We start from the raw sequence: 23,063 nt of genomic DNA on the forward strand, positions 1-23,063 counted from the left end.
GCCTCTATTGAATTGTGTTGTACAGTTAGGCATCCTTTTATTCCCCTCTGTGTTCAAGTTCCATTTCTTAAAATTCATCAGGAAATAATGGCACTCTGGAATGTAAAATATCCAAAACAGTCAAGTACAGTACAGCGAAGCTTTTCTGTACACCGTTATGCAGTCAATTACTTTACTAATCTAATATAGTACGGTACAGTACAGTACTGTAATGAAATCCAGTATTTGTACTGAACACTGTAGTAGACTAATCTAGTAAAGTGTCTAACTCAAGTAAATGTAACTTGCTTACATTTACGTTCCAGCATTAAATATTACACAAGGATTCCCTATTTTTTATTAGAATATGTTTTGTACGGCAAAATAACAGAATTCAACATTTCACCAATGGAAGGAATGTGTATAATACGAGAGACATTGAGCCAGCGCTATTCTTTGACATGTTTATTCAAGTTTCTGCATCAGAAAAAAATATATATGAAAAGTCCATGAGACAAATTAACACCATCTTTGATGAACTACGATCAGTTCATCTGTATTCACAGTGTATAAAACAAAGGATGATTTGTTCACCCCGTTGGAACAGTCTCTGTGTGCAGTCTCATCAGACAGAAACATTGTTCATTAAACTCCAATAAATTAAACACATGGTCCAGTTCAAGATTCTGAACAGTTAAGGCATTATACATAACCTTGAGCATGACTGGGATTGTCTCCTGAATTGAAACAGAATGAAACAGGAAATATGAAAACAACAGTTTATGTTTGACAGATCGATGCGCAGTTGCTAATAGTTCATTCAGTTGTTGATTGCAGTGATTTACATTTCAAATCACAAATTGGACCAAGGCACAAACACGCACAAGAAAGAAGTCCAAAGTCACAATTTGTCTGTAAAATAAGTTATAGTGAACGATACATTCAAATCTGTTCGAGAAAATGCAACAAACCTGAGAATTGTCTCAGTATTTTCAACTGAGTAAACCACTTATTTGGTTCACGTTTCAAGTCATTTCTGTATCTGAAAATAATTGTATCAATATATGACCCCTGCAAAATATTTTATTAAGTGGACTTAATGGTCCATATAAAATCATTATTTACTTTGACAACTACTCTCTGATTGAGAGAAAAATGATTATAAGAGCAATAAACATTCAACATAAACTGATAAACTTTGATGTTGCTCAGTATAATACAACGGGTGGTATATTAAATTAAACATGGGCAATTGTAACATTTTAAGTTTAAATGCTGAAAGCTTAGTTACTATACAATACACCATTATGTACAAAATGTATCCAGTCATTTGCCTAAAAAGAACTTGACCTATGTAGTCCGCAATAACATGATGCTATGATGACATTTAAGTAATTCTAGCTTTTTCCTGGTGGCTGGTAAGAACACATATCTTATTGTATTCCGATGTCAGCTATAGTGACGACGAGAGGCCAGATGTCATTCTGAAGATGCCGGTTCCGTCAGTGAGCCAAGGAGACTTTCCTCTGCCAGCTGACACAGGTATTTCTGTGAAGAAACGAAACAAATTAATTAATATCTAACGTCTCAAACACAAATATCCTTTTAGCAACTCGTTTCAACTAATGTATTAGATTATGCCCTACTGTTTAAGATGAGTGTATTGATGGAGTATGAACATGACAAACGACAACTAAAGACATATTTTATTTTTTATTTATTTTGGCTTTTCTACCCTATATTCTGAGGAGAGAGACAGGAAATAGGAAAGTAGGGGAGTGACAATCATGCAGCCAATCAAATCGGGGATTCGCTGATAGGCATTATTAGAGCCTATGTGGTGGCAGTGGTGGAAAAAGTACTCATAAGTAAAAATGTACTTGAGTAAAAGTACAAAAGTATTGGCATCAAAATGTACTTAAAGTACCAAAAGTACCAGAAGTACTCATTATGCAGAATGTCTCATTTCAAAAAACGTTTGAAAATAGCAGATCTACAAGCAGATCTACAAGCTCACCATGATGATGCTAGATGCATGCTAGATGTTAGCAAGATGTAAGTGTCATGCATTTCCAATGGAAGTCACATGGTTTGATACAACATTTTGGACTACAAGCTGTTGTATGGCTTTCGGCTGTGTTTTCGACTGCCCCCCTCCCCCTCATAGTCATACAACACAAATGTTGTGTAAAACCATGTGACTCCCATTGGAAATGCATTGGGGCAAGATGTATCACACCCTTTGTATATACAACAAGCATACATCAGTCTGTTTTGCGAAGGTGTGCAGGCCAAAGACTGCATAAAGCTCAACTTATAGCCTACTCCACTGCAAGACAGTGGAGCTTGCCTAAAATAAATGATCTGCAAGCTAATGTCCCCCGCCAGAAGGCCCAGATCAGCAAGCAAGAAAGAAAGCTGTTGAAAGGTCAGTGCTGTAGGATGAGTTGCAAGAAGCAATAAATACTCTAGAAGATGAATCATGAATCATCACCAAGACTTCAGTCCTATACTTCATTGGCTGGGCTCTCCCAGATGTCTGCGCTCCTTTTCTCCCCTTCTACACCAAATCTCTTCACCGAAAATAACCATCTACAAACTCACAACACGTTGCAACTTCGCCAAATGTTCACCTATTTTAACAGAATGTTCGCATATTATGACATGCCTGGAATAGGTACGCTTATGTTGTTAAATAGCCAATTTTTTATCGATTCCTGCAAGGTACTGACTGCTAAATATAAAACATGATAAATAAGTTAGCTAAACGAAATAAATAAAATCTAACCATTGGGAAAGATGGAGAACAAAACCTAGATACATTCACTGTAAGGTCACTTCGGTTAATCAGAAGTTTAAACCAAGACTTAAAATAGTATTAAACTAGGTACACACCAATACACATACACGGAAGGCCATTCAGGAACACGCACATTAAAATACATGCAGCTCATACACACGGCCTTTGACAGACAGCACAACTGTTTTAGACATTTTTGCTGTTTTGGAATGTAATCCATCAAATGTTAGGGAATCTCTACTCTTCGAGCCAGCCTCAGCTGTGCTGATGGAAGGGGGACACGGGAGAGGCCACAGTGCTGGGTGCTGAATGGCCACTAATGAGAAACTCAATACATTTTCAAATGTGTGCGTGTTTGCGTGCGTGCGTGCGTGCGTGTGCGCGGGCGTGTGTGTGTGTGTGTGCGTGTGTGCGCGCATGTGTGTGTGTGTGTGTGTGTGTGTGTGTGAGTGAAGTTGCGCATGTGTCCATCTGTCTGTGAGCTCATTAATTTGAATGTATTCCCAAAAGAAAAATAACTAATCTAAAAAATGCGAAATGACAAAGCATGCATGACGGCGTTAATTTGTGTAAATTCGGGCAAAATCAACAGCCTGGGTGGTGGATTAGTTAGGAGAATGCATATTAATGACCACTTCCATGCTGACATCCCTATTCTGGGCCTGACATTATATAGGTAAATATTTTAATAGATAAAAGAAAAGGCAGATCTATAACGTTGTGAGCTGGTGAATTTTGTTTTGCAGCCAGCCACATGGCAGTGGTGAGCAGCGTCTTCCAGGTTCGAACCCGGGGCTGGGTTCAAATGTACTGCCTTCAAAGTGGCTGCCGTGGATCACGTGACGGCCATCAGTTATACAGACCCCCCCCCCAGAAAGGCTAAAGGTTGTGCTGTGTCTTCAGATTAATGTACAGGCAGATGATATTTCCACTGCCTGGAGCATGGGTGGTGAGTAATCTCTTAGTCACACATAATTTGTCCCGCTGAAGATCGACATACATCACACTTTATCACTCTTTATCACACTTTATCAAAGATGTATTAGACTTCTACACGCCATCAGATCATTCTTTTCGCATTCAGTAAGCGTATACTATACACAATGTTACACATGCACTCACGCACAAACACACATTTGTATTATCCATGTTGGAATAGAAAGCAAATTTTAAATGCAAATGTTACCATTTATTTTGGCATTTTTAACACTAAACCCAGTCATAACCCCTGACCCTAAACCCAACCAGAATCCTAACTACTGATCCTAAACCTAACGATGAAGCTAATCTCCTAACTGTGACCTCAACCTAAATATTTTAAGAATTATAACTAAGATAAATTTATTTTAAGATAAAATCTCTATATCTTTCTTAGCTATGAAAATAGCCTCAAGGTCACCAAAACAATTTGCCCCTAAGTCACCTTTGCCTATTCTTGAGACCTTGTCCCCATGTGCAAAGTAATACAAGTACACACACACTCTCTCTCTCTCTCTCTCTCTCTCTCTCTCTCTCTCTCTCTCTCTCTCTCTCTCTCTCTCTCTCTCAATACCTGTAGGTTCCTGTAGTGGACAGTACTGCGGCAGTGTGCAGTCTTTGCTGTTTCCTCGCTGGTATAGAAGAGTCCACACAGCTTACAGTAGAAGCCTGTCCGAGGCACGATAAACTCCACTCCTATTGGGAGAAAGTCACAGAAGATCAGGGTAGAACGATATGATTCAATGATTTCATCAGTCACTGCATGGAATGCATTGCATAATGCTGGCTAGTCCTGTAGACTAGAGGGCTCACTGACATGGCTGCTGAGGAGGCACCAAGCCCCCAGAACGGCTGGCCAACGTTAAAGCCGCCGAGCCTACTGGTCAAAGCTGGACTGTGCATATAGCACGAGGAAAAACCAGCGCTGCTGGGGTTTAACATTGAGCGCTCGTTAGCACTTCCGCATTTGGACACCAAATGTGGGTGTCCAAATGCAGAAGCATTCTTTCGGGCCACATAAGTGTTCTTCCAGGTGCTTCAAAACGCCACTGAGCAACTTTTAAAATGAATAGCGGGGGGGCGGGGCTGTCACTCCCTGTCCGCTCTCTATCCTTTATAACTCTATGGGAGGCACCCAGAGTATAACTCTTCATGTGACCACCGCGCTCTGACTTAAGGTGCGTTGCCTGTTCAAATCATATCATATAATTAACGGTAATGGGTCGCACACACCAAGACTGCATTTCAGTCATTTATTCTTGACACTAGACAGCAATGTTAGATTACACCATACTACACACACACACACACACACACACACACACACGGACGGACACGGACGGGGACACACATGCATGCACGAACACAACAGATAACATAATACTGCCATTACCACTGGTTAAAATAATGTTTTAATAATACAAATAAGTTGAGTGTACTAATGTAAGCACAGGTCCATTTGGTTATATTGTAAGATTGACATTTACACAGTTACAAATTACATTTAGCAACAACTCAATATGATTCTAATTGACGACAACAGGACAACCTTCATATCTACCATAGTATACCATCAAACAATAATCATCAGATAGCAATAATCAGGGACTATTTAATGGTCCCTGGGAGAGGGGAAATTCATTTTCTGCATTCACACAGCAGATGATTGCTCAGATGGCCCAGATGACCACATGAGGGAGCACGGAGGTCGAACCGGCAACCGTCCAATCCCCAGGTGGCGTCTCTAACACTCCAATTACACATGTGCACGCACGCGCTAAAATGCACTATGTATGCATCAGCTGGTGGCAGACACATCCATTGTGTTTGTGCTGTAGCCAGCGCATACAGTGGCTGCATGCAGCATTGCGTAAAGGCCTATCCAGAAGTCTTAGCACTGACCACGTGCTTGGCTGTGTCATTCTGGTTCTAATGATAACATAAATACACATGTCTCAGGGGTGCGTTTCACAACCTGCTCACTGAAATAGGCCAGCAGCTGATACCAACACTCACCCTTCCTCGTCCCTCGTCAATTAGAGTGTTAATGCAACAGGTTGTTGTTGCTTTATTTATGAATGACGAACAATAATGTTTTTCATTTTCATTCATAGTCTGCCTGGCTATGAATGAAACCCAGCTGAAGAGAAATACCATACAGAGGAATACCAAATGGAATTTCTATTTGCGGTGGACAGAACTACCTGGAGAGTTTAGGTTGTGCTTACCTAAAGGGATGCTGTGCTCGCTGACAGCCTTGTCTTGCTCTTGAGATGGTGAGCGTGCCCCAATCTCCATCTGGTTGCTATATGGGCTGTTTACGGAGTTCGGAACACCTGTAGATGAAAATGACATACATACGTGTATCAATTACTACAATCATAGGCTTTGTTCAGGGGGAAAAGTGATCAGGTGATATTTGTGTCTTCAGACATAAATTTGCATTGGTTGCTGTGGTAACAATGTAACAACACAGAGGTGACAATAACAGAAAAACACATTCAAATAATACCAAATCATAAACAAATTATTTGAGAAGCATAACAAAACAAAAACTAAAACAGCTGACCAAACAACATGATAATAATTGTCTTTTGGTGTCAGGTTTGTGAGTTTATGTGTATTGTCCCTGCTAAATAAATGAATAACTGAAATGAAAATGAAGTGATATTTTATAGTTTGGTGAGCAAATTACCTTTTTTAATAGTTTCCTCCTTCTGCTGGATAACTGTATTATTTATCTCCGTGACTGCCACCATGTCCTGGGACTTGCTGCCTTCAGGCACAACATGATTTCCCAGTGGTTCCTGCAACGGCTCCCTAATGGTTGCTTTATCCTCTGAGAATGTCTCCTCTAGCACATCCTTGAATTCCTGATCAGGGAAGTCACTGATATCTTTGCTCAATTGTTCTGGAGCCACTGTGCTGAGAGTCTGGCTGCCTGGGCTGGCTGCGAGCACAACCTCCGCTTCCTTCTCCATCGGCGACGTTTCTTCCATTCCATCACCATTCTCCTTGTTTTCCCCAGGAGACTCCTGTATCTCAGTGCAATGGCTGATCTCAGGCGGAGGTGCGACCTCCTCCACCACTTCCTCTGCCTCTGTGGGCTCTTTGGTACAGGAAGAATCCTCCACCAGCTCGGGAAGGTCTGGCTCGATGATAGAGTCGTCTTCTTCACCCACCTCATCCACCGTGACAAGCTCCTCCATGTTCTTGGGGTACCAGCACTCTCCTTCGGTGTCATCTCCACTTTCCCACTCCTCCACCTAGAGGAACGGATAAGAACAAAGCTACAATATCAATCCTCACGTCGTCTGCAATTACATTCTGAATTATGTAAAGAAAAACTGAATGTGCTTTTTTTTTCATGGCGTACTTGACAATATTGCTGACCATTTTACCAAAGCATATTATGGTTTGTACATTTTTGAAGAAGCCACTTACAGAGAAGTGTGGATTACTTTGAATTGTTTTGATTTACTGCTTAATGACGTTTAGCCAACATTGACTAAAAAAGGCTTACGGGAGCTAAAGCTAAACCTTCATTTATGGGGAAATGGTTTATGTATGATATTAGGCCAAACCTGTGAATAAAAAATGACATGATTGTATTAAAATTCTTACTTTGCTGTCTTTTCTTTTCTCACATTCTGTAGTCTCAGTTGGTTTGCTGCCTCGCTGAGGTGAAACAGACCTGTCTTTTCGCTGCTCATCCTGTCAAAATGTACAACATGACCACTTATGAGTATTGCATTATATACAGGTACAGTACCGATCTCTTCTTCATATCACAAAGGTGTAATTCATGCAGTAGTTCAATCTCTACTTGCTACGTATCAGCTCACATTATTTTCAGCAACATTTTCTTTCTCTTGTTTCTCCACGGTGGTGTGCTTCCTGTTAGTTTTTCGGCTTCTCCCTCTGGCTGGTGATCCATGTCTCCTGTCTTCTGCTGCTCTCTGAAGCTGTTCCTCCGAAACCTCGGACTCAGAGTGCCTGGACCTGCCGTGGTAGTCCCCTCCCTCCCTCCTCTTCGACTTGGCTTCATGCCTTTGATACGGAGGTCTCATGTAAAAGTCCTCCTCCACGTTCCTGTACGAGTTGAAGCCTTGAGGGCTTCCCCGTGGGTAGCGGTCTCTGTTACCCCTCATGCTCTCTCCTCCTCCCCCTGCAGCACCTCCACTTCCCCTCTCATCTCTGTTGCCCCTCATGCTCTCTCCTCCTCCCCCTGCAACACCTCCACTTCCCCTCTCGTCCGCAGTCCTCGGGCTGGCACGGTCCGATGCCTTGAGGTACGGCTTCCGGCGATCGGCCATCCGTCCGTTGGGCCGGTCCTCGTCTACGTTAGCTCCGTTCCTCCACAGCATCTCATCCCTTTCCCGTTCCTCCTCACCCCTCCGCGGGTGCGCCGACCAGTCCCAGGAGCCACGGCGGGGGCCCAAGCCATTACTGCCTCTCTCAGGGCCCCTGCCGCCAGGCGCCCCCCCCTGGGGGCTATGGGCTGAGCTACAAGAGGTAAAACTGGGGCTGTGGGACGGAGGGCTTAGCGAACGACTGATGGGACTGCGGGAACGTGCTCTCTCTGGGAGGTACCTGGAGGAAATAGAAATCACATAAGGTTAGAGGGAGTTCTCTTAGAAATAGTCTTTATAGTTCTGTCAAAATTACACATTAAAGAAATTAACTTCAACAAGGCAAAGTGTTAGAGAGAAATCCATATTCCATTGTGATTGGGCTTTTAGTATCACAATGACCTCCTTTTGCTATGTAACAAAGTGTCTTCCCTAGATATAACAGTATAACAGATATTCTCCAGACAAGATCTCAGATAGACAAAGGAAGGGCTGAATTTTGGATAGTTAGAAGGCATAACAAAAGGATGGACAGGGTGCAAACATAGCCTATAGTCCCCCAAGTAACAGCACACATCTTCAATGCAGCTAGCAGCATTTCAATCCAGCAGAAAAGCAGACTTACTGGTCAAGTGCCTGTATCTCATCTCTTTCTCTTTGAGTGTTGAGATCATGGATGATGGACTCCACATCTTTACCAGGTTTCTTATAGAAAATACATAAAGAACAAATCTGCATTATGATACAACATTATGACAATTTCGGTGAATGACAGAATGTGTACAACTCAGGCATTTAGCAGACGCTCTTATTCAGAGAGAGCAAGTGCAAAACAGAGTAAACGGCATGAACAGTAGTCCACAAGCAAAACACGACGAATGTAGAATACTGTAAATAATAAAGTAACCTTACCTTGAGTTGTAGCTCCTTGTATCTCTTGGACATCCGTATGAGAAGTTTCTGATCAGTAATCGTGGCTGGGGTCAACTGGTAGTATTGAACCATGGCCTGAGCTGCCTCAACATATGCCATCTCCAGAAAGGCCTGACGGGAGAACAGCCAATTTAAGCTTTATAATTTGTCTCACGACGGTGTCGCATGCCGCAAATAGCCGATCTACAATCTCACAACGCGTCGCACCTGTGACACATTGCAAAACTTGTAGGTCAACTCGACACAGCCATATGAACATAAATTAGGCATCAGACGACAAACCTTTCCCCACAGTTTTATGGTCTTTCTTGCTACATGCATATTTTGCATAGCCCGCGTCAGACTACATGCATGCAGATCTTTTAAATTATTATCACTTGAGATCTTATTTTACTGCATAATAAATCATTGATCCAGATCGTGAATATGATAGGGGGTGAATGTGCCATTCATAGTTACGATGATGATTGAATGGTGCATCAGAGCAGTGAGAAAGACATCACAGACTGCAGCGAAGTGATCTATTTGCTATGACCACGCGCATATCATTACATCAGATGTCAGAGGTGATGTCAAATATGTAGGCTGGACTCACTGTGTGATGAATGACCCATAAGCCCCTCGGACAGTTCCACGCTATGTATATACAGTCGATGATGGTAACAAGTCAAGGATCTTATGGTATATAAAGAAACGTCATTGTACCTGATGGGTAGAACGCATGAGGATGTAATTGGTGACTTTGCCAAAGGGCAGTCCCAGGTTGATGACGTCATTCTCAGTGCAGCTGCCTTCTGGGAGGTTGCAGATATGGACGACACGCCCTGGGACGGATTTCCTGGGTGGAAATGGCTGGAGAAAAACGCATGACAGAGAAGTACACGTTAAATGTCATAACTTATAAACTTGGCCATTTAACGGCAGTCTTCATTACTATGAAAGACAGTGATATTGCTGGAAACCAGGCTGTTTAAATATCAGTGTGTCTGTGTGACACTACCAATGTCCAATGTGAAATGGTATTTCCCTTCCCTCAGAATGACCGCCTCTTTGCTTCTATTTCTGTTGTGGTACGTCGTATTGTTTTGATTTTGGGAGTAGTAGTTCTGTATCTGCCCTAGAGAGTAGAGTCTCTTACCAACTGAGGTACTTTGTGTATGTATTCATTTGCACACCTCAAATCATCCTGCTTTTGAGTATTTACAAATAAGTTGTCCGTTTGTTAAACTCTAATGTTAAGGTAGAGTAAAAACAGGTGAAATCCACTATGGTATAGTATTACTAAAATCGAATGAGTTAATTTGCTGTTCTTATCTCTCAGATCTCCATTTATACCCGTTTTTCTTTTAGTACATTTACATTTCTAATTGTTTCCCCCATTATTTACTTCACCCATGTATCGTTTTATTTTCATTCACTTCACTCAAAAATGTCTCTGCTGGACTCACCACAACACACACAACTGTTGTTTGGTTGACCTTCGACAAAATGTGCAAATGACACCTGTTCATCAAGCCCCCCCCCCCCCCGTCCAATCCCTTTCTCTGTCCACAGTGAGGCAGCACTGAGGTGAGTGAGGTCTGACATCCATAACATCCAGCCTTCGTGAATGCAAAGTGGTTAGATGGGGCAGACATCAACACTCTTCCCTCATCAGGGGGGCGAAGCCGTGTATATATGAACCTTTATTGAGAAAGGATATCCCCTTGAGATGTATCATCTCGTTTTCGAGGGGGTCCAGCAACATACATCAAATACAGAGCAATACATTTAGACAGAAACGTTACAACAAATACATCCATGCATACGTTACAAAACAAAACAGAAAGCTCTCCCAAGCTGGCCGCTCCCACCCACCTAATCACCCAGAGAATAAGGCACTTAATGCATCATGGTACTCATATAGTGGACATGGATCAGAAATCATGAATCTAAAATCTAAAACAAACATATACTGTATGCACATGCAGGAAAATGTCAAATTGATATTAATCAGTTGAAGGGTTCTGGAGGGTTAAAGCCAGTGGAACCAGGAAAGCTAAATCTGTTTAATGCATGGATATGAAGAACAACACATACATTCACCAAAACGAATCCCTATATTATGCATATCGCCATATATTTAAAAAAAAAAACATAAATAAAGACACAACTCATCCTAGCACTAACAGTGATACAATAATAAGGTTTCACAGCTCATCTGATGGAGCTTCCCAGGACTGATACAGAATCAGGCTGCATGGACCATAAATCATCTAGGTAATGTTGACAAGGGTATACTTATCAAAAATAGGAGGTGACAGCATTTCATGTTCCTAGTTTAGATGAAGAATCTTACAAGGCTTTCTTAGGAATGTGTCCCGACTCCCGAGCTCATGCTCACTAGTGTGTGTGTGTGTGTGTGTGTGTGTGTGTGTGTGTGTGTGTGTGTGTGTGTGTGTGTGTGTGTGTGTGTGTGTGTGTGTGTGTGTGTGTGTGTGTAAATGGTGCATTTAAATAGTGCCTTAATCCGAGGCGCTTTTCATGGATTGTGCATTACATTCACCCATTCACACACACATTCATACACCAATGGCGGAGGAAACCATGCAAGGCACCAACCTGCACATCAGGAGCAATTAGGGGTTCTGTGTCTTGAAGGACACTTGGACACTAACTCTGGGGGAGCCCGGGATAGAACTGGGAACCTCACAGTTTCCATGCTGCCACTCTCTACCCCTGAGCCACTGTCGCCTGTGTGTTCCAGATAGCTTTTGTGTGTATTTATATCATATCCCTCCCAGCACAGTGAAGTGTTTACTACAAACATAATTCAACATTTTATTTTAAATAACTTCTGGTCTCACACCCCGACCCAACTGGACATAAGGGGAAAAGGAATTGGCACGGCACACTTTTAGAAAACAGAGAAGATCGGTCAGAAATGTACATCTAAACAAGGGCCTCTAAAAGTTGTTGCTTCATGTTCTTAAAGTGTAATGTCATACATCAATTCAACTCTACATCGATAACATTAAGAATAAGTGTTGAGGAAATGTATATTTCTATAACGTTGGGCTGCACCAGTATATGACCGGATAATGTAAACAAATGCAATGTCCTGGTTCAATTCCAGCTGGAGAATTAATTTCCTTCCCTCACTCTATGCCCGATTGGCTTCTATTTTCTCTCTTCTATCCTACCTAAATAAAGCAGAATACCGACTGTAAAAACAAAACAAAACCATATTGTATTGTCTCCTGCATGTACAGTATTGTGCTGTACATGCAGGGGCATACTGTAGCACCGCACCACAACCCACCACCTCTACATGACAGACAGCTCCATGTGTGGGTCATACTGACTGGACCGGCATTATAGGGGATTTGTTCAGAGAAAAACCCCAGCTGTACCAAATACTTCACAGCAGGTATGGTAACATTAGAATAAACAGAAGGAAGCCAAGAACGGCAAAGCCAGGCGGAACAAAGGAGTGAGGAATTTGAGACCACTGGGGTCTCAACACTAGTTAAACAGTACACACACGTACGACATAGATATGCCTGCTGAGTTTGACTGAAACATAATCATTACTATTGGGTTCTGTGCTTGGAACAATACTATTCACCTAATTATATGCTTCCTTTAGGTCAGTGACAAACGGGTCAAACGTTCAAGGGCCCCCAGTTTAGTATGCAAACTATGCATTGATTAGACCACAGGCAAAAAACAAGCGCCCTGTTTTTCTTGCAGCTGCACCTCATCTATTCTTGAGAGATACGTACCTCTAGGCTAGATTATTGCAAGAATCGGTTATAATCAGGCTGCATCAACAAGTCTCGAAAGACTCCACAGCTGATCCAGAATGCTGCTGTGTAGAATCTGCTGACAGGAGCTAGGAGATCATATTTCTCCTAAATTGGCTTCTCTGTACTGGCTGACTGTAAAATCTGCATGCCTACTAGTTCCTAGAATCTCCGACAGTATGGGAGTCAGAGCCTTCACTATCAGGGTCCTCTCACAGTTATGGTCAGGCAGGTAGACAACCTCTCTCGTTCAACAGTAGGCTAAACAACGTTCCCGTTTTGATAAAGCTTATTATTACTTATTATTACTATAAGACTGTCACAGACATTCCTGGGACTGTAGCCCCTAGTTATGCTGCTATAAATGTACACTTCTGGAAAACTTCTCATGAGTCACTGAGCTCTCTCCTTCCTTCTCTCTCCACCTGTACAAATTCATGTCCCATCAATTCATGTTACAAATGTGACTTTTTGCCTGGAGCTTTTGCTGCTTTCTCATCTCACAGGTAGCGCAGTAGCAGATTTCTGTGTAGAATGAGTTACTGGGCTACCAGACCACAGCTAATCATCTACACGATATCGTGATTGCTGGCATGGTACATATGTTACAATTTAACGGGCTTACGGCCCACCACATCATAACAGCTTCTAGAGTGATAATTCTATTAAGATCTCCATGTCACCGTGCTTCGCTCCACCAGTACACAAGAAAGGTCAATGCAGGTTATGCTCAATAAACAAATCCAGGAATAGATTGCCGTTTATGTCCTTGGAATATCGGAGAGAACCAGAATCCCCCCCCCACCCATCAGTAGCTCCACTTGCTGCTGTTTGGCTTGTAAAATGTCGGCGGCGATGGAACACTCGGCTTTACAGCCTGACAGTGCATCAATATCACTGTGTAGATTGGCTCCACTTATGAACGGTAGCTGCATCTGCTGACCACAAACTGGAGGTTAGCTTTGGCTCCTGCAGTTACTGACAGTAACGCTGTCTATGGCTCTAATAACAAAGTGCATTGGAGTTAGTTTAAAATATATACGGTATATATATTCAGTCATATGATCCTTTGCTAAATATCATAAAAGGATTGTATGACAAATGTAAGGACCAAATCAGTGTTATTAAACCTACATGTTACTATCCATGGTCAGCATAGGCCACTAACTTTAAATACTGTAAACCTCAACCATTTCCCCAAAGCTATTGCTATTGTGTTTTTTAGATATCATGTTTCTTTTTATTCATTTTCAATAAATGTTACAGAATATAATAAATATACCTGAGCATTCTTGTAATTTAGTGTAATTCATTGTATTGTTCATTTCGCTCTTCAAGTTAAGCCGAGTTAAAATGCACCACAGTAAGGAATATCTTTCCAGGTGTATTGATTGTATTGATATCAATGCTAAAACCTTAATGGCTTGCAGTAATACAGTAATTGGATTGTATAATACGACAATCTCTGCTAATAGTTCAAAATTAGACTGGTATCCTTTCAACGTTAATGTCCTACCGAAGTCCACATATTGTTTCATTTAATTTATCAAAGTCAGCTTGTTTCAATAATTGTAAATGCAAAGCACGTACACTGTATTTGTGGCTGCTTCATTAGTTATTGTGGTTCTACATGAGCAAGATGGAAACATTGTAGCACAGTTACACTAAAGCCTGTTGCACAAAGCACAATTTATACGGCATCGCCTGCCAAAAGCAATTGATCTTCATGCTAATAACGCATGGTGCTACAGAGTATAAATTAGACTCAAGGCAGACAACCTGGAGAATGACACCGCAGCCCTGTTACATCCCATATAACATGACTCAGACATCTGTACTCTTTGCATAGTGATGGTTTTTAGTTTTTACAACTAATTTAAGAAACATCAGAGTTTATTGTGTTTTATTCTCTTGCGACATTTAGTGTATCGTTTATCAATTCGAGAATTCATTACAGTCATTCAGTCAATAATCATTCTAGTCTCTTTAAATGAACAACCTGGCACATCTACATCGTGATGTGTTGTGAGCTTGTAGATCTGGTATTTTTTGCTATTCGTCATATAAATTATATATGGCTTAAGCCGTTAAACTATTATAATAGTTTATTTAAAAAAGTTTATAAGTTTATAAAAAAGGTTAAACTATTATGGTAGTTTAACAGTTGATGGGAATATGGGATCATGCTTTTCAGATGTAATTGTATTTCCTGTTTATCTGGGGGTGCATTACTGACTGACATGTCTGCTTGTCTGTTTGCTTGTTCCAACTGGGCTCCATGTTGATGAAGGGATGGTCACAGTTTCTCCCCACATTCCTACACAGAGGACATGCGCCCTGGTCCCTCAGATCGCCTTTCCATTCCCTCACAGCGACCTGAAACCTTACACTCTCTCGTGGGTGACCTGGGGCTCTTTACACGGACCTTAGGTCTCCACTGTTATTGCCCTAATCCACTGTTTATTTCTGTTTGTGCCCAAAACACACTGGCCCAAAGCCAGTGTGTTAACCCAATCTGTGCTACCGTATCTTGCAATTTCCCTTGAAGTTCAAGTTCAAGTCTTTGAGCACGCAAGTCTTGCGCGCACATGTGCGTGCGTGTGTGTGTGTGTGTGTGTGTGTGTGTGTGTGTGTGTGTGTGTGTGTGTGTGTGTGTGTGTGTGCGTGTGTCCATGATCGCTGCACAACTGACGGCTTACATTTTTCTCTAAACTGTAAAAGTCCCACCTGCTGTGCTTAGGACAGGTGCGTGTTTATAGTGCCTAACATTAGCCTGTGTATTTTAGCCTATAAAATGTTTCCCATTGCAATGATGAAAGCACTCGTAAATCATAAACTCTGGATGCATTATGGACGCCTATAGGAGAACCAACCTCGGTCATTTGCTAAAATCAAAGGCGGAGAAGAATGGAACAAATGATGGAATTACAGGAGGAGGGTGGCCGGATTGTCATCTTCAAGGGAAGAAGTGAGAGTATTTTCTTAATGAGAAATATAATGGGAGGTGATGAGGTGCTCAACAAAACCACAAGCAGAACCCAAAACACTGAACCAGCAATGCAAAAGATAAACAATAAAGATTGAATGTGTCCAGCCAGGACGTGCCAGAGGTCAGTGGAGTGTTTAGCCCCACATGCAAACAGTGAGTCATGTTCTATGGCTTCGGTACAGACTTGTGATGCTGCCCGTGGATGACAGACTCTATAAACAGTGTTAAAAATAACTTGATCCAACTGGGAATAGGCCTAATCTAGACAGAGCGCCAGTAAAACCCAGAGGGCGCCGTCTTATGCCTTATGACTAATGTTATTAGGCTTTTTAAAAATAATTTTGAAAAACATTGTGAAAATGGCCTATCTACAAACTCACAAAAACACACACACACACACACACACACACACATGCGCGCGTCAGAACTCATGCTGCTGCACATGACCCCTGCAACACAAATAGACTGCACGTTTCACGCCTTCAGTTAAAGCTAGGCTGACCACACATGTCCCGCATTTCAATGATCATGGTTAAAAAAGAGACAGACAGACAGAGAGAGAGAGACAGACAGACAGAGAGAGAACTAACGTAGGTAATCACAACAAAAGCAAACTAAACTTGAAAACTGCACTAGCCTATAAGAGAAAGCCCTGCTATAGACAAATCTTGTGGTTTTGTTGTTTTTATAAATCAACATTTAATGTTGTGTGTCAATCAGACATTTTGAAGCAATCTGTTCGGAGCCATATTGCTGATGTAAATCGGTGGCATGAGTGTCAGTGTTACATTTTACAACAGCTTCAAACGCAGCTACGCCAATCATAAACAACAAGGACTGGAAGTGTTCGATTTATGAACATAACCACACGCACACGCACACACACACACACACACACACACACACACACACACACACACACACACACACACACACACACACACACACACACACACACACACACACACGGACACATTCATATAAGGGAATAATCTGCAGCAACTGAACCTGTCAGGCCAGATGGCTCTCTCACAGCATCTCCAACGGATGCTTCACCACATCACCACCCTGCAGGAGGTGATGATGTGGGAAGAGGAGCTGTGTGTGTGTGTGTGTGTGTGTGTGTGTGTGTGTGTGTGTGTGTGTGTGTGTGTGTGTGTGTGTGTGTGTGTGTGTGTGTGTGTGTGTGTGTGTGTGCGTGCGTGTGGTTATGTTCATAAATTGTGTGTGTGAGAAGAGTACAGACTATACAGTACAGAGTACATGCATGTTTGGTGTAGCCAGCAGCTAGTCTCGCGTTAAGACTGTTGTCTCTCGCAATTTCCAATCAGAGGAGCAACGGAAGAGCTATCATGAGAAGAGCTATCAAATTGACCCTAATATAAATAGAAATCATCCAAGCATATATAGCTTGCTGCTTAGCAGAAAATGAAATAAAAAAATAAAATGTAAATAATAATAATAATTTAAAATATATTTCCATGAACGGAAATGGCAGCTTCCTTTCGGGAGATGTAGTTCCAGACTCTATATAGCATTCGGAGATTAAGTGGAATAGTTGTCTGGCTACGTGAGACTAGCCGGCAGCTGACAGGTCGCTGTGTTAGTCTAGTATCCAGCCCATAGAGCCCCATTGTGAACCCGGACATGTTGAGTACACCAACGTTTTATGTTATAAATGTTTAGTGTGGGTCCCCAGCGTGTAGAAACTGCCGGATGCTAACTTGCATATGTTGGGCCATTTTCATAATTGGCATAATCTGTGACCATAGCGGCAAAATATTCATGCTTTAGGTAGCATGTGACATGTCAAACTAGGGGGTTTTCATGATGCTGAATCCATTCCAAGCATTTGCAAGTTAGCATCCGGCAGTTTCTAGATGCTGGGGACCCATACTAAACATATATAACATAAAACGTTGGTGTACTCGACATGTCCGGGTTCACATTCTGGCTACTAGACTGTGTGCACTTGCTTTCCTGTCATTCCTCTCCCGCTCCCCACTCCACCTCATCATCTGTTCCGTGCTCTTCACGGGAGCAGCCCATGTTACGGATCACATCACCAGCTGCAATCTTTTAACCCATGTCCGTGTGGACTAGGGGCTCCATTTTAGTCACCGCTAAACCCCTTATCCCTAAACTTCTTTGCCTTATTATTATTTTTTTTTTACTATTTTGCTAAACATTTTTGCATCGTTAAAATGGCCAGTCTACAAGCTCACAACGTGTCAATGTAGATTGGCTAGTTGAACTATTAAAGAATGTGAAATAGTAAAAAGGCAAAGAAGTTTAGGGATAAAGTTTAGTGGTGACGAAAATGGAGCCCCAAGACTGCTGAGTATTAAACACTTTTGGACAAGGAAAAGAGAGGAAGGTAGCAAAATACAGCATGCTAATAATAATATAAGGAATCGTTGAATTCAATTATAGCTAGGATTTTATGGTTAACAATTAGCTTTCCTTCACCATGTAAGCCCAATATTCTTCATTGTATGGGTGAATAGCAAAAATAACCAATCTACAAGGCTCACAAACTCTGGCGATGGAACACATTACAAGCTTGTCGCTTGTCGTGCCTTTTTCACAAAAATGTCAATTATCACCAACAATGACATGCCCAAAGTAGGGAGGCCAAGTTTAAAGTGGGGGCAACATTTGTATTACTTTATATGTAGGCTAATAGAAAAACAGTCTCTTTGCTGAGTGCATGGCCCATAGCAGACAGGAATACTAGCAGCTGCAATAACAACAAAAGACCTGCACAATGCATCAAATCCACCTCTATATAACCTGCTATCAGCCACCTGTTCTCTTCCAGCAGTCACAACGATAGATATGGTTTTCATAGCACTGTTACTATGAACCTTGCTGTTTATATACATCACTCTGCCCAAAGTCACCTGCCGGAGATATTGAGATATAACAATAGGCCTATGTGAATTATATATTATATTATATTAATATTGCTGCATATTACCAAGTCCTAGACAACATTGTAACGGTCCATCACTGTCATGATTCTGTCTTTTATATTTAATGTAACTATTTTTTTTCTTCTGGTATTTCCATAATATAAGGCACACTTGCAAATGAGTTTTGTCTCAGTCTGATCCCTGACTGACTCAATGAATGACGCACGCACGCACGCACGCACGCACGCACGCACGCACGCACGCACGCACGCACGCAGCCACCAGAAGCAGGCAAGGAAGGTTGCGTCAAGACCAAGACCAAAGGAGAAGGGTCAAGACCAAAATCAGAAGAATTCTTTATCCCAATCGAGACCATGATCAAATGTCTATTTTTTCAAAAGACAACATTGGAATTATTCATGAATTTAAATAACTCACATCAAATGGAATGCAATCTTTTGATCTAATTTTGAAAGACTGCAACTCTAATTATTTCCATAATAAGTCAAGACAGAAGAGTCTGAAACACCTCATTAAGCCTACTACTGTACATGTATACCAATTACAACACTGTAGTAATGAACAAGTAATGAGGTAATCATTCAATAATAAATCAGAGAATGAACCAAAACTCTGGCAACTTTGGAGAAACTCTCTGTCTTGGACCAAGTGGACCGGGAATTTGTTTGTGAGTCCTTGGTGTCAAAGACAGAGTTAAGAGTAAAATGGCAAGTGAGCCACAAAAATGTGATCTTGAAACCGGACTCATGACCAAATGTACACAGTAAAAGCCTCAGTATCAATGTATCCATTTTTGTTTGAGAGTGTACAAATGGAAACAAATGGACATTTGTCTTCATTATACATAAAGTTGTAACACTAAACGTATTCACCACATATCCTTTAAGCCAGCATTTTATGGGATAGACTAGTCTTCTGGGTTCTTTTACATTTTATAGAGAATACCAGGAGTCATGGAAAGGATGTTCAGGCACTTGCATTAACCCATTCTGAACGGGAACCCATGTTGGTGTTATAGCATCATGTTGTGCTTTAACTATTGAAAAATAGCAGATCTACAAGCTCATAGCGCGCCACCGAGTGGCGCGCTACGAGCTTGTAGGTCTGCTATTTTTGAAAAATTCGAAGAACGACTGACATTTTTAGAATCTGATCTCAGGTCAGAATGGATTAATCAGACCAGTGTGTGTCCCGTGGAAACCTCGTATGAATCTGATCTCAGGTCAGAATGGGTTAAGTTGGCACAGGCACAACATACGCATATTTGGCACTAAGCCTTCATCAGTGTTTACATGCTTAGAGCCGAATCGCGTACATTACTCTGTATGCCGTCCGTGCCAAACTTAATATAATAAAAGTCAGTATTTTAGCATTATCTATCTAGTTCACTGTAAAAGAGTTGTCCAGAAGTGCAGTTAACCCATTCTGACCTGAGATCAGATTCATACGAGGTTTCCACGGGACACACACTGGTCTGATTAACCCATTCTGACCTGAGATCAGATTCTAAAAATGTCAGTCGTTCTTCGAATTTTTCAAAAATAGCAGACCTACAAGCTCGTATCGCGCCACTCGGTGGCGCGATACGAGCTTGTAGATCTGCTATTTTTCAATAGCTAAAGCATAACATGATGCCAACACCAAAATGGGTGCCCGGTCAGAATGGGTTAACCATGAGGATACAGGCCCATGCATTGTGCTTAGCTTGGACTTCACACTGGCACATTACTGTAGTTATTGCAGGAGCTTAAATGTAATAGGGCTGAGTTAATTTCCAGGAAGATAATAAGCACATTTACGGGGTACATTATTGCACATGGTAAACTCAGATTTTACAGACTTGTCAAGTAACTAAAACAAAAAAAAATATTATAAAAATAATAAAAGCCTCAAAGGAAGTTGACGACTGCATCTCACATAAAAAAATATGTATATGCTCAGTAACAGTCACACCCCGGTAGAGAGTGGAACTCCTTAGACCCATCTATCAGTTTTAACAAATTTCAATAGTGAATTTAATTGGAATGGACACGCAATACAGTTTATTTTCTCCTCTTGTTTGCCCACTCCAGCCCTGTGCAATTCAATTCATGTGACTATTCATCACAGACACACATTTATGTCATAGTGCAACCTGGAGTACTTGTAAGTGAAAAGCTAAGCATGTGTCTCACCTTTGACCCGGGTTGGTGAGAGGTAAATCCCGCGGCGGACATGGGAAAAGTGTTCATGGCTGCAGCTGGCAAGTATGATGCACTGACTGCTGAGGACGCATCTGAGAAAATAAGGAGTGGGGATTAAAGACAAGGAATTCAAATATAAAACTGGACACATAGTAAGGCCTGCGTGATTTATAGTGGCGCACCAGTATCACAATTAGCCAGTCGACAAGCTCACAATGTGTCTCGTTGCGATGCGTTGTGAGCTAGTATTTTTATTTAACCCATTCTGACCGGGCACCCATTTTGGTGTTGGCATCATGTTATGCTTTATCTATTGAAAAATAGCAGATCTACAAGCTCATAGCGCGCCACCGAGTGGCGCGCTACGAGCTTGTAGGTCTGCTATTTTAGAAAAATCGAAGAGCGACTGACATTTTTAGAATCTGATCTCAGGTCAGAATGGGTCCATCAGACCAGTGTGTGCCCAGTGGAAACCTCGTATGAATCTGATCTCAGGTCAGAATGTGTTAAGTTTGCACATGAGACAGGACAGACAACAGATACGTGACAACAATTACAGAACAGAAACAGGACAAAACAACACCAGTACTCAACATTCATGTATAAAATTATAAAAGTCTGAAAAACAATGTAAAAACCACAAATGTATTATATATTAATGAAATCAGCTATAACTGAAAAAATAGATAAATAAAAGGGGGGGCACTGCAGAAAGACTTCAGTGCACAATGCAAGGAATTAATGCATTCGCCATGTATCCGAAGGAAGTCTGATCCAATCCACTTTTAGATTTTCTCCAGTTTAATCCTGAGTTTAAGTTTTGTTGTATTCAAGATCTGATTTTAGGCATGTTTAAAAATCCGTGTTGAGGTTCTTAATTCACTGTTTTTCATTAAAACGTCTTTGTCCTACTGTCCAGTTGGGATTGTGTTTGAAGTCCAGCGCCTTTTAGAGCTTCAATGCCGTGAGCCATGAAATGTTGAACCAACCTTGTGGTTGTCTTTTTTGCATTGTTAATAATATTGTATCTGTGTTGTCCCAGCCTTGTAGCTATTGTTTTACCAGTTTCTCCGACATATTTTCTCCAACCACATTTTTCACATGTGATTAAATAAATGCAGTTGCTGGTTCTGGTATATTTCTGGCGTTGTGAGCTTGTAGATCGTCTCGGTGTGTGAGCTTATAGATGGTCTATTGTCGGTGTGACACGACTAAGTATAAATCAGACGTAAGTAAAACATGGTCAACATTCCGAGGAATTATTCTGAAACTTTATGTTCTTTTCCAGCAGTGGTGTGTAATCATTCGGCCCAAATCACCCTTTGAACCCGTTTCAAGCTTCAAGATACAGGCAGGTGTGCTCACAGGGGGTGGAAACTGGAAAGTACCCACAAGAGCTACTTCACTATATAGTTTCAGACACATTTTACATTCAAAGCATATACTGTATCTAGACTTTTTGAACAGCTGCATTAAATTACACAAGTGTATACTGTATATGTCAACAACTCATTCTGATTTATAGCATTCTTTTCTTGATCTTTTTTAAATCTTTTCCCCGATTTAGTCAATTATGCCCCATGTTATTTCCCCTATGTTTATAGACTCTGTCACTGCTAACCCCTACGTGTTGGTCTTTCTTGGGGAGGGTGTAGACAACCGCATCTCCTCCAATACAACACATGAAGTCGCCCACCGCTTATTTTCACCTGAGAGTGAGGACGGAGTTTCACTGGGAGGGAGTAACGAATGCGGAGGAACTCACTGTATCCTTCCCATTTCTGCTCCCTGCAAAACAGGTGCCTAAACCGACCTGTAGGAGTTACTATTGCAACAGGAGATCACCCTCCCCTACCGTCTTCAGAGTCAGACCCTGTCACCCTGGCTAGTCTCCCGGCCAGTTACTAACAGGAGATCACCCTCCCCTACCGTCTTCAGAGTCAGACCCTGTCACCCTGGCTAGTCTCCCGGCCAGTTACTAACAGGAGATCACCCTCCCCTACCGTCTTCAGAGTCAGACCCTGTCACCCTGGCTAGTCTCCCGGCTAGACTGGTTCCTGTTGTCATACAGTCTTGGGCACGGAAGCTCTGATCATGAGCAAGCAATAAAGTGGAAGTGAAGCCTCTG

At 41.7% G+C, this 23,063-nt stretch overlaps 1 protein-coding gene across 10 annotated transcripts in view; it reads right to left on the reverse strand.

Annotated features, from left to right (window-relative positions):
* Window positions 1–429: 429 nt before the first annotated feature.
* Window positions 430–23,063, reverse strand: part of rbm20 (RNA binding motif protein 20) — a 73,739-nt gene continuing 51,105 nt past the window's right edge. For 9 of the 10 annotated variants that reach the window (XM_080760286.1, XM_080760281.1, XM_080760282.1 and 6 more), the window contains 10 exons: window positions 20,927–21,027; window positions 9,748–9,894; window positions 9,022–9,153; window positions 8,735–8,814; window positions 7,603–8,350; window positions 7,382–7,471; window positions 6,453–7,023; window positions 5,986–6,093; window positions 4,332–4,453; window positions 430–1,527 (listed from right to left, as the gene is read on the reverse strand). In XM_080760286.1, the coding sequence (XP_080616412.1) occupies window positions 1,459–1,527; window positions 4,332–4,453; window positions 5,986–6,093; window positions 6,453–7,023; window positions 7,382–7,471; window positions 7,603–8,350; window positions 8,735–8,814; window positions 9,022–9,153; window positions 9,748–9,894; window positions 20,927–21,027 (2,168 nt within the window). In that variant the 3' untranslated portion in view covers window positions 430–1,458. The remainder of the gene's footprint in view (window positions 1,528–4,331; window positions 4,454–5,985; window positions 6,094–6,452; window positions 7,024–7,381; window positions 7,472–7,602; window positions 8,351–8,734; window positions 8,815–9,021; window positions 9,154–9,747; window positions 9,895–20,926; window positions 21,028–23,063) is intronic. The other variant, XM_080760284.1, reaches the window with a different exon arrangement.

This window comes from Protomyctophum bolini (genome assembly GCF_963924005.1).
Source record: "Protomyctophum bolini genome assembly, chromosome: 3".
NCBI classification, from domain to species: Eukaryota; Metazoa; Chordata; class Actinopteri; order Myctophiformes; family Myctophidae; genus Protomyctophum; species Protomyctophum bolini.